Source organism: Fringilla coelebs (assembly GCF_963513975.1).
Source record: "Fringilla coelebs genome assembly, chromosome: 1".
Taxonomy (NCBI): domain Eukaryota; kingdom Metazoa; phylum Chordata; class Aves; order Passeriformes; family Fringillidae; genus Fringilla; species Fringilla coelebs.
Genome location: NC_140028.1, coordinates 149,341,661 through 149,354,001, shown reverse-complemented (window position 1 = coordinate 149,354,001; position 12,341 = coordinate 149,341,661). Strand labels below are relative to the sequence as shown.

The 12,341-nt window shown below is 42.8% G+C and overlaps 1 protein-coding gene across 2 annotated transcripts in view; it reads left to right on the top strand.

The window, feature by feature from the left end:
* Positions 1–12,341, top strand: part of CRHR2 (corticotropin releasing hormone receptor 2) — a gene marked incomplete at both ends in the record, with an annotated part of 145,544 nt that overhangs the window by 102,689 nt on the left and 30,514 nt on the right. For both annotated transcript variants that reach the window (XM_084208557.1, XM_084208558.1), the window contains 3 exons: positions 2,106–2,259; positions 4,884–4,944; positions 9,621–9,693. In XM_084208557.1, coding sequence (XP_084064683.1) covers positions 2,106–2,259; positions 4,884–4,944; positions 9,621–9,693 — 288 coding nt within the window. The remainder of the gene's footprint in view (positions 1–2,105; positions 2,260–4,883; positions 4,945–9,620; positions 9,694–12,341) is intronic.

Sequence of the window (12,341 nt, the reverse complement as noted above, 5' to 3'; positions counted from 1 at the left end):
AAATAGAGAAATCATTAGTGCCCACATAAAGAAGATGTCCATGCATAAATCACTATTATTACTCATCCAGATGCTCCTTTGAGAAGATGTAAATTCTGTTAATTCAGTGTTTGCTCTGTCTGTGCTTCTGGCAGTGTCACACTCCAGAAGATGGAGTTTAGGAGCTTTATGGTCAACAGTTCCATGCTGTGTGACTTGCCCTCATGATTATGCTCCAAATCTTTATTGAGATTTTTACAGTTATTTAGGAAAAATCTGTTGGAGACAGGACTCAAATACCTCTTAAAATGTGAGCACAAGGTGACAACGAAAATATAAACCTGCAAATATAAGGATGGGGCATCACATGCCCCAGTTTTCATTAACTCATCTTTTCTTTGCAGCCTTTCTGGGAAAGGTGCTTTATACAAGCTTGGTGATAACTTTGTTATGTGATTGTGGGATAAGTCAGTCAAAATAACACCACCAGAATAAATAGGAACATCATTTATTCTAGCTATTGATGTGATCTCTTTGTGCTGATCCATGGAGATTAAATAACAGATACAGAAGTATCAATGTGGAAATATTTTGCAATAAGTTTATAATGCTTGCAAAAAAAAAATCAAGAAGGAATTGATGAAGTTTTCTGGAGCCTAATGGTGGGTACATGTGGGATCAAGAATCCTCAGTCAAATAAACCAAAAGGTGTGAACTAACGAGCTCTGCAATTTTATTCAATTCTATTCCATTTTAGTAAATCCACAAAGGACTTGCTCAAAATTCATTTTATCCTGGTCTCCTATGGAAGTCATGCAGGGGGAGATCTCACCACCATTATTTGTATTTGTTTGTCCCAGAATCTTCCCAATCCTCCAGCCAGTTCCTCTTAGTTCTGACGGAGGAAAAATTAACTTGGGTGTAATTCTTTTTGTAAAATTCCTGTAAAGAAAGGGAAAGAGGAAAGGAAAAAGGAAATTTTGTTTTAAACAAACATTTGAAAACAAAATGTTTAAGCTTCTGGGATGTTTTGGGCTTTAATCCTATTTTAAGGGTGAAGCCAAACTAATTTTCAAATATTAATGAAATAATACAGAAATGAAAGTGTTAACATATCCAAAAGATTTCTTTGTTTTATTTCCATTCAATACACAGAAGTGATCACAACTTGTGGATGGGCTGTCATTTTGTGACTGTGCTTCTTGCCCAGTAAATTCTTAAACCTCAGAATTTTACTGGGCTCTGTGGTGCATCTGTTGCTCTGTTGGCTGCCTGTAGACCATCAGTATCTCCTGCATATGAAGGCTAAAATAAAATTAACTGAGGGTCAAAGTTGGAAACACTTCACTAGAGTTAGTTAAAAGGCTGGAGAATGGTGAGACCAAATGACCAAAATCAGAGACAGCAGAGAACCCAGGTAATTAGAGATGTCCTTCAGGGAATGCACTCAGTATCTGCTTGGTAAGAAAGAAGATGAGCAGCACTGTGGAAATTGCCCTCACTTCCCTGTGATTTATTGCTGGGATATTCCCATCTGGAGCTAATTGTGCCTCCCACAGCTGTGCTCTCACTGCACAGCCATTTTGGGGAGAAAAAAACCACATTTTCTCACATTTTACAAAAAATTCCTGTTGAGGTTGTGGCAGAATTCAGAGGTGACATGTGACATGGTGTGACTTACAGAATGAAGCACCAGTGGTGGGAACAGAGGGGTTAAATTGGCTGATAAAAATATGCCTTTAAAATATTTTTTTGCTTTAAATATCAGTTATGCTCCTTCCCCTCAGTGGAAACAAAGCAAGACCATGACATTGACACAGCTCAGCTGTGGTGACATGACCTGCTCCTCCTGGAGGCTTGTTCTGGAACCTGAATTTTCTAGACAGGTTTAGATACAGCAGGTCTTGCATGTTATGGTCAAAGCCAGCCTCAGCAGAAGTTCACAGATGGATCTGTGAATTCCTGTCAGCACCTAAAATATTGTGATTCCAATCCACAGGACAAATCTGCATCCCATGAGTGAATCCTACCATGGATATTTTTTTTTTAAAGGGAATAACAACATACAGAATCTTTGAAACGTTCTCACCATGACTTTAAAATCTTCTTTTCTGTTCCCTTTCCAGCCCTGGTGTCGATGTATTACCACTGTCTACAATTACTTTGTGGTGACCAACTTCTTCTGGATGTTTGTGGAAGGCTGCTACTTGCACACTGCTATAGTGATGACCTACTCCACTGATAAGCTGAGGAAATGGGTCTTTCTCTTCATAGGGTGGTGTAAGTGACCTTTGTGGTTAAAATGGTGTTCTGTGGTACCTGGCATTAGTGGTAAAGACAAAAAGGGGCAAGAATAAATATTATAAACACCCCTGGGGTGAAATCTGGACCACTCTGTCTGAGCAGACACTTCTAAGTGAGGAGCTGACTTGAAAAAGAGCTTCATTATCCACAGCTGCTGAGGGATTTGTTCCTAGAAAAACAGCCTTTAGCAGAGAGTCTCCCATCATCTTTGGACTGTCCTTGGGGCTACTCAAAGACTCAGCTGTGGCAAAGCTGCCTTTGGGATGCTGTGGTCAGTTATGGTTCCTGAGGTCAGAAAGGGATGTGGAAAAAACTGGAGAGATTCTCCAGCTGAAAATGTGATCAGGGATATAAAGGGGATGAGATGTGATGTGAGGCTGAAAGAGCTGAGCTGCTTTAATCTGGCAGAGAGGAAGATGAGGAGGGATCTGTTTGGTACCAGGAATGATCTGAAAGATAATTACAGAGATGATGGAGCCAAGTTCTGCTTGGTAATAGCAGATGTTATAAAAAGGGACAATATCCATGAACTGCAGACTGGGAGGTTCCATTTGGATGTTAAGGAAACAGAAAATGTACCAGGAGATGGTGGAACACTGAAACATGTGACTGAAAAGCTGTGAAACCTCTGACCTTGGGGTTATTAAAAATTCAGCCAGGCTGAGCCCTGGCTAAGGTGGGTGAGTATGGATGGTTCTGCTCAGAGCAGTAAATTGGGGCAAACACCTTCAGAGATCCTTCCCAACCAACATCTCCATGTTTTGAGCTCTGCCAGGAGATGTTTGGCAGGACAAGCCCCACGCAGGCAGTTTGATCATTTGAATGAAAATCTAAGGTCAAACAGAACTGGTGAATCTAGCAGTTCTTTTCTGTTGAAGGAAGAAAGGTGGAAAAAAGTCACCAATATTTTCTTTCATGAAAGCAGAATGACATTTTGTTCAGGAGTGCCTCTCCCTCTCTGCAGAAGTAATTGGATTGCAGTTCTGAAGGCAGAAGCAGCCTTTGAAACAAAATATGTCATTCAATCCAAAATCAAATGGGAGGAAGGAGGAGTTGTAGTAGAAAGAAAATGTTTATTTGGGGAGTTGATTCAATTTTTTCCTCAATAGTTTTCAATTCTCTCAGCAAACTGGAAAATCAGCTGCTTACACAGCTCTCACACACCCACAGACTGGTTTGATCCCTGGTGTTTTCACTCCCTACCTCTGTCAGAATCCTCTGGGTCTCTCATTACTAATGTAGGAGTGCTGTGAGCTGAATAAACCTTTCCAGCCACCTTGTGGGTGCATTCTGGCTCTGCTCTGCCTCCTCATACACATTTTTTTTACCAGTCTAATTCTCAAATCCCTATTCTTCACTAAAAAAGGAAAAATAAAATGTTTTCCTTCAGGAGAGAGGACATGGCTCCATTTTCTCTATCCATTCCTCCAAGAACGTGGGGAAATGAGTGCACCAGACCCTCTGAGTCCATGGTGAACAGGATGAAACAAAACACAATTATCTGAAGGGTACAGGAGCCACCAGGGATGATGTGGCAGGAGGTGAGAGCTGCTCAGGCTCAAGATGACCCCTCAGCAACTCAGCCCCATCCCCTCTGTGTCGTGGTTCTTTTTCCATCTCTTCAAAGCCTCCATTGCCCACAGAAGGGGCAGCAGGTGGGAGGTTAAAAGAGACAAATCTGTGTCAGAGACAAATGCACCTCTGCTCCTCACTGGGGCTCTGTCCACGCTCTCACCTCAGTGATTTCAGTGGTTTCAGAGATGTGAACCTGCATTTCAGATTGGTGAGGCTGGACTTGTTTGGGTTTTCCTGAGGTGAGAAGTTAAAGGGGCAATGGAGAGGGAAAAAAATCTCCCCTTTGAATCTTGACATCCCCTTGCCTGAGTGTGAGTCAGGAGGCCACTTGCATTTACTCTTCCTCCCTTCCAGGTGCCTTCTCCAGCAAATCCCCTTCAAATCAGCTGGTTTGGAAGGCCTAACACAAAGTTAGGGAGTGCAGTGATGTCTGTAAAGTTAAAAGTAGCTGGGTCCTTCAGAAAGAGAAAAAAACCCAAGAATTCTGATACTTAAAGATATCAAGCTATTCTTTCTCACAATCCTGTTTCATAAGGAACTCAAAAAAAAAGAAAAGGTGGAAAGTTTTGAAATTGTGTTTAATCTAGAGATCCCAGTATGTTTACAAGCTTCTTGGAGCCTGGGAAATAAAAACCTAAACATTGACTTCCAAGTGCTGTCTTTAGAGATTCTGCTGTATCAACTGCAGGAAAGTGAAAAGGGACCAAAACTGCCTTTAAGTCAGCCAAAATTCTTCTGGTCACTTCTATGGAGATACAGGTATTTATGTGTGTATTTGTTAATATTTTTATTAACTTTCCTGACTGAAGTTTCGTTGGGATGATTTTTTTTCATTTCTAAATTCAAAGGTGTTAGCAGTTGTGATGTCTCAAGCAGACCAAGATAGGACCACTGTGATTTAGAGTCTCCCATTCATTAACTCAGACTCTCCTCACACAGATCTGAATTTACTTTGGTACCATGGACGCATACATCTCTCCATGATGAACTCCTAATTTTGTTTGTTTGTTTGTTTTCTCCTGCAGGTATTCCCTGCCCAATCATCATTGCCTGGGCCATTGGCAAGCTGTATTATGAAAACGAGCAGTAAGTGATGTTAATATTTGTGTTTGTGTGGGTCTCTAAACAAATTAGGAAATGGATACACATCCAAACCATTTCCCAGGTCACATATTCCTGCTTCCCCTGGCTGTGCATTTCTTTTTTCCACAGTCTGAGGAGCTGCTCCTTGCTCAGCCATTCCCAGTCCCTGCCTGTCCTGCTGATTTCTTACATGTGGCATTGGAGAGCTCTGGTTCCCCGAGAAAAGCTTTGTTCCCTAAAGAGCTGCCAGGTCTGATCAGTTCCTCTGTCCCTAAAGACAGGTTCCCAGGGGGATCTCATCCACTGATTCTCCAAACAGCTGGAAGTTCCTCTTCTAAAATGCAGGGTCCTGACTTTGCTCCTTGCCAGAGCTTTTGTCCGTTTGTCCTGAGCATTGGGGGAGTCGTGCTGCTCCCAGGAGGGCACGCCCAGCCAGAGGGACACAGGCAGAAACATGGACTTACCTGCAGCTTCCTGTGCAAACCCAGAGCACTGGGAATATTTCTGTGTCTGCTCTAGGTGCCCTGACCCCCAGGGCAGCACTGACTCTGACCCTCACTCATGGAGAAAGTTTCCCAGACTTCAAGATAGACTGGAACCCACAAAAGTGTGAAATAGATTATAGAGAGCAGTGTGGGTGTGTCACTGGGTGAGAAATTGAGGGTTTGGGGTTTTTAGTGTGCTGTGGATGGCAGCAAGATGGAGGGCACAGGGTGTCATCCTGGGTTTCTTCTTCATGCTTCTTCCTCCTCCTTCTCCATGGGTTTGGGTGGCATTTTGTAATTGGGCAGAAGAGTCTGCACTGGGGCTCTGTGGGATCAGTTATTGGGTTAAAAGGGAAAATAATGCAGGTGTCAGTTCTTAATTGGACAGTTTAGTGTTAAAAGGCCTTGGAACAAGAGATTGTTGGGCATTTTGTGCCTTCTAATGAAAAGCTGCTGAACTCCCAGCAGTGAGACTGTTTCACTGATAAGAAATAATAAACACTTAAGTCCCAACATAAATTGCTATCTCAAGTGCCTTCAATCCAAACCCAAAGAAACCAACAATTAGTACCCCCACACTTCCAAGACTGTTTGAGACTGCCCAAAATTCAGGTAAAATGGGAATTTCCTCTTTCTCTGAGTCTCCATTTAAGTTGTGTGGAGGTTGAGCTGGATTTCAGGTTGTGTAGCTCATCGTAGTTGAAAAGCTCAAAATAGAAAGAATGTTAAGAAAATGCTTCAAGCAACTTCCTGACTTTTTAATCTTTGTATTTAATAGAGATCTTTAATATTAGAGATCTTTAATATCTGTTAATATTAATTTAATAGAGATCTTTGTATTTAATAGAGATCATTTGCTGCACAGTGAGGCAACTATAATTGGTACTGTGGCAAATATCCTGCCTGGGGTTTATCACTTCTTTAGCAAAATATGGCAACTCTGGGAAAAAAAAAGTGCTGTTAAATCTCAATTTTAAAAATCACCCACAAATTATCAAGAGCTTTTGCAGTAATTTCATTGATGGGCATTTGTTAAGGGGAAGAACATTAGTGAGACCTAATTAACAGTAGTGATAAAACCAGTGGTGGGTTTGGTTATATGAAGAACTATCAGAGAACCCTAAAGAATATTAAGTAGTGCTGTTCAGCAGAAATGTGTTTTACATCTCTGAGTCTCATCATAACTGTCTTCCTGAATTGTCCTCTTCAATATTCAGGAGGTGTTTATTTATCTTTCCAGAGGTAAAAAGAAGAATAAAAAGTGGTTAAATGGCTTTTATTTCACACAGATGCACCAAATAATTGTCAGTGATTTAAGTTTCTCTTTTTGCTTTCAAAGAAATTATTTTATTGCAGGAACAATGGCTTGTGTTGGATTTAAAGTAAGAGTTCAGATGATTGGCAGAACAGTTTGCAATGTCTTAGCTAAAAGTTCTAGTTGGAACAGTTAAGACTCTAAATATGAAATTTTGCTAATCAATTGCAGACATTTATAATGTTTCTGGCAAATAACTGTCTCCTCTCTGTGCTACCCAATCAATTTAATTAGAAATATGTATATTACAATGTAACAGATCTGGTTTATAACCTTATGAGATGAACACAGACCTAAAAAAGCTGTTGGATTTTTTTTTCTCCACTACCTACAAAAGGACCCTTGGAGTACCAACACCCCTGGAGACTCCTGTGTTCCAGAGTCTGTCCTTGGCTACAGCCTTGTTTCCTCACTGTGGAAATAAATCCACATTAATTCTTCACTCAGCACAACCTTGGTCTAATGCTGGACTTTACATAATAAATTTCAGCATTTTGGTCTTCAAGCTAAGCAACATTTAAATTCCAAAGAGCAACAAGAACAGCCTTTGCCCTGGAACCTCGTTTGTGCTCTACCAGCTCAGTTCCAAATTATTTGCTGACTTTTTCTGCCACATGCCTCAGTCTGCTTCATATTAGTCCCACTGCTAGGGCAGCCAGCTTCCCAGGAACTCTGCTTCTCTTAGTTCTCCGAGTTTCAGGCAATAAAAAATAGTTCTCCCAAAATACCCTTCAAAATCTGCTCTCAAATGTAGATCTTGCAAGTTCTGGAGAAATTTGTTGCCTGCCCTTGGCATATCTTGTAATGTATTTTTTTATTCATGTCTTTCCAGCTACATTAAAAAAAATAAAATTCAAAAACACAGTTTCATTCATTTAAGGCTGCCCTGGGGATTCTTCTTGGATGATAACTTGGCTGGAGGAGGTACCTTATTTCAAGTCTTGCTCTCATGCCTGAATTTTGGAGGATGAGTTGCAAAATTACCAATTCACACTCGGTGCACCAGGGAATAGCAGGCATCTTTCACATTTCTAAAACATTCAAAGCTCCCTCATTCATTTGGAACTTAAAGGATGCGGGAATTGAGCCAAGAAAAGGCAAATAATTGTGAGGCCCTGAACTGTTGCTGATTCCAGCTGTGTTCCTCGACACTCCTGTGCAGTCAGAGCATCTTGCAGTGGGCAAGCAGCTCCTCCTGTTTTAGCAAACACCACATTTTGGAGAGGGGCTTTGAGGGTGTGGTGTGATCCACGAGGATCCCATCTGAACCAGAGCTTTCCTGATCCCAGTTAATTTCCCCAGGACTTGTGAGGTCTTGTCTTGCAGACTCCAGCCTCTTTGAGGCAGCCCATTGCATCTTGCTGCTTGTAAAAGTGCAAATGTGGCCCTGTGGTCTCCCTGGCTCAGGAATTACCCCTGTTTCCATGGCTCCAGTGGCACTAAATTATCTGTTTCACAAAGAAAGCATGGCACAACTTTTGCTGTATAGATTTGTTATGGGGTATCCATGACAGGGAAGAAAACTCTCAGACCCTTGAACTCCAAAATCTACTTCCTAAGGGATCTGGAGCTCCAATGATCTCAACCTTCAGGAATTATGAATGCAAAGCTGTCTTAGCTTGGTGGAATCCTGGATGCAGACCCTGTGGCTGTATCTGTAAAACTGAATTAGCTGGGCCTGGATTAATTCCTAGGGCTCCACTTCCAAATAGCATGCAGTAATTCACATCCCTATCATTAAATCTTCTTGGCCTCCAAAATCAGGGGAGCTGCAGTTTGTGGACTACTGGGAATGTCCTCTGGCTCCTGCTAGCTCCAGATTTGTTCCCAGGAATAGTTTTGGCCTTGGTTAGTTTTTGGCCTGGACCAAAACTACCCCAAGGAAAAGGGAATGGTGTGAGCTCAGACCTGAGCCCAGTCTCTCATTCGTGTACCAACATAAACAGAGCAGATTTATTATCCTCAGGGAAGAGGATGAAGTGAGTGTCAGTGTGGGTTGCTGTGAAATCACGGGGTTCTTTTGTTGTGTAACACATCAGGCAGAAAAACATTTGGAATTAGTGGAAGTCAGGCCGGTGCTGGCTCACATGGGACACATCCAGGCTCTCCTCTGCTCTGGGGCCACTCAGCTCACCTGTGAATTCTCTTCACCTGAGTCCATTTCCCAGCCTGTTTTGGGTTGTCCCAGACAATTTGGAAAGGGATGTTGGAGCAGGAATTTGGTGGCTTCAGATGATGGTTCTGCTCTGTCTGCTGGCTTTGGTGGCCGTGGAATCATTAGGGTTGGAAAAGGCCTCTCAGATTGTGCCCAGCCACTCCCCAGCACTGCCACTAAACCCTGTCCCCAAGTGCCACATCTACATGGTTTTTGAGCACTTCCAGAGTCCCCAGTGATCCCCAGATTCGTTCAAAGCCAATGGGATGGCTCCTTATCCATTCAGTGTTTTATTTAGACAGCATTTCCTTGCAACTTGACACATAGCTTTAATTAACAGTCCTTACTTTGTGAATGTGTCTCTGAGCACTGCAATGCATAACAGGGTTTTTTACTCTTACACAAAATACTTCTTTAATCCCTTTCTCAGACATCTCCTGCATCCTTCTTACATCAGGTTCTCATATTTCTTACAAATATTTACATAGGCAATAGCCAAAACCATAGAGAGAGCATGAATGTTCTAATGGAAGGGGAAAGTGGGGCTCAGATCTGTGTCCAACCACAGGTGATGTGCAGCAGGAAATTCCATTACTTGCTGATTATTTTTATATAAACAGTGCAGTGAGCAAAGGAACACCTCTCTATAATGTCCTTCATATTGCAGTCTAGAAGAAGTGAATTTACGTTTACAAATTGCTTTATTTTGTTTTGTTTTTTACAGGTGCTGGTTTGGAAAAGAGCCAGGGAAATACATTGACTACATCTACCAAGGGCCAGTGATTCTTGTTCTCCTGGTAAGTGTTTATGTGGGTGGAAGAACACTGCCATCTCCCACTGAGAGAAAATTTCATCTGTCATGTTCCACATCTGCTTTTATGGAAAATAAGACACAAACAAGGCCAAACATCTTCAGGTGTTCTCTGAAGTAGCCACAGCAGATAACGCTGCAAGAATTGAAGTGATTTGGTTTTGGCTGTTCCTTTGGGTTTGGGCAGTTCTTTCCTCCTCCCTCTGCAGTGCTGTTTGCCTTTGTACAAGGTTTTGAGAGGTAGAAAGGAAAATCTTCAAAGCCAGGGGGTGCATTACAATACCTGCTCATCCACCTGGGGCTCATGACAACTACAGCGATTCTGTCACACACATTATTTAGAAAAATGTAATAATCATGGTCAGGAATTGCATCCTGCACTGTCAGCTCCATTTGCTCCATCACCAGCACTGCTGTGTGTTTGTTTCCAGATTTCCTGTTGTGAAGTTTCCTCCCCAGTGCTGCCCACACTTACCAGGCTGTTTATCTGTTTACCCAACACTCCGTCTCTTGTGCCAACCAAGATTAGGCAGAGGGAGAAGGAAGCTCATTCATAACCCATTTTGAGACTTCAGCTGAAGCACAGTGGTGCTTTCCCAGAGACAAAATAAACCTGAGTGTGGATGGAATGTATTAGTTAGCTATTAGTAAGGACAGAGCTGAAAAAAAGGATTCTGTTCTTACGGGCAGATGAACCAACAGGGAATTCCCAGGGCTCAGTGGGTTCCCCCTCTTAGGGAGCCAAGGTGTCTGCTGAGGAAGGCAGGAGCCTCCCTTGAAATGGAAAATGTAAACCCCCCTTCTGTGAATTATTATGATTTTGAAATTAAAAGGCTCTCAGGCAAAGATATGGGAATAGGAATAACAGGTTTTTAATAGGAAAATTAAAAATACAAATGCAATAGTACAAAAGAACTACTGCCAGAGCCAGAGCAGTCGCTGTCCCCAGTGTGTCAGGGTGGGGGCACAGCCCCATCCCAGGGGGGCTCAGCCCTCCTGCAGTGCCAGCTGTGGCTCTGCTGCAGCAGGATCCTGCACAAGGGGGGAGTTTTCCTCTGCAGCTGCAGGGCTGCTGGAGATGGGCCTGCTCTCCCTCTGGGAATGCAGGGCAGGAGAAAGCTGCTCCTCTGGGAATGCAGGGGGCAGAGGCTGCTGTGCTGTTCCAGGGCAGATTGTATCCAGGTAGGAATGCTTGGCTCCTGCCCTGGGCACAGCATCTCCCCATGGGATGGTGGAATTTGATCAGCCCTGCAGGGACACTCACTGGCCATGGACAGCAGAGATCTGCTGGAGGGAGGATGGGCTGTGGGAGAGAGAAAGAAAACTGCCCCATGAACAGAGATAACTGCCCCTCCTGGTTCTGACAAATGGCAATAGAACACACGCAGATCTTACAGCCCAGGACACAAGGTTTGCTGTAGCTGTCCCTTATGTCACTCCAGCCCCCACAGGGAAGGTGCAAATGCTCCTGAACAGGCACCAGTGGCAGCTTTCCCATGTTCTCACCTTGTCAGTGCCCTGTTCACGGGATTCAGTGTGAAAAATGTTTCTGTGCTGCCCAGCAGCTGATCTGAGTGTATGTTCTGAGAGCAGGAGAGTTCATTTCTGTTTAATTGTTAAGATTAACAATCTTAACAATCATTTCTGTGTTAACTGTTAAGATACAGCAAAAAGATCACCTGAAAAGAGGAAAAAAAAAACAGAGTATATTTTTACATTAAAGTTCTTTTCTTTACGTTCTAAGGAGAGAAATAGCAATGGGTGTGATATACAAATATAAATTGTGTTGCTGAGGGAGCCATCACACAACCAGAAAGAGCCTCACAGTAAATTGACCTAATTGATACAGAGATTCCCTCACAAATAAATTCTGTTTAGATGACACAAGGCGGGAGATTTGTGATGCTTGGAGCACTTGGGTTTCACATCATTGCCTGGAAATGTCTGAATTTTCTATAACCCCTTTAGTCCACAGGATCTGTAAAATCATTGGGTAGCATCTCTGACAGATACCATAGAATCATGAAAATGGCATTTTTCTCCCCAGAACAGCACTGTAAATATTTAAAGACCCCAAAGAGATCCAGAAGATGGAGGTATGGTTGGGAGCTGCCACTTTCTGTACAGATCATTATATCTGCCTCTAATTTGGAACAGCCTTGAGACCCCTCTAAACTGGGCCAGTGACTGAAGAGCCCAGAGCTGACACTGAACTGAACCTTCCTACCTTGACCTGCCTGCACTTGAGCCCTAATTAAAACACTAATGAGGTAGCAGCAGTAATTGCACTGTGGGGTGGAAAGGAGCTGATAAAATTTAAGGACAAGCCCTTCCTCCCCTCACTTTAGGGTTATTCCCCTCAGAGAGCACTGCTGGAGGAGGAAAGCATCCCTCTCCACACTCCTGATTCCTAAAATCTGCTCCTCTGCTTTTTCTTATTTTTTTATTTGAACTGTCAGTTCATCTTTGGAGTGTTTCTAATTAAAACCCACAACCCCACCGTGTCTTAAAGCCCCTTGACATGCTCACTTCTTTGATCCTTATGTGAATAAATTAAAACTGGAGATAATGACTGAAGCATCCCTTGCTGTTACTGGAGTCAGTGACCCTTTCAAGGGTGCTGTGAGAAGTGCT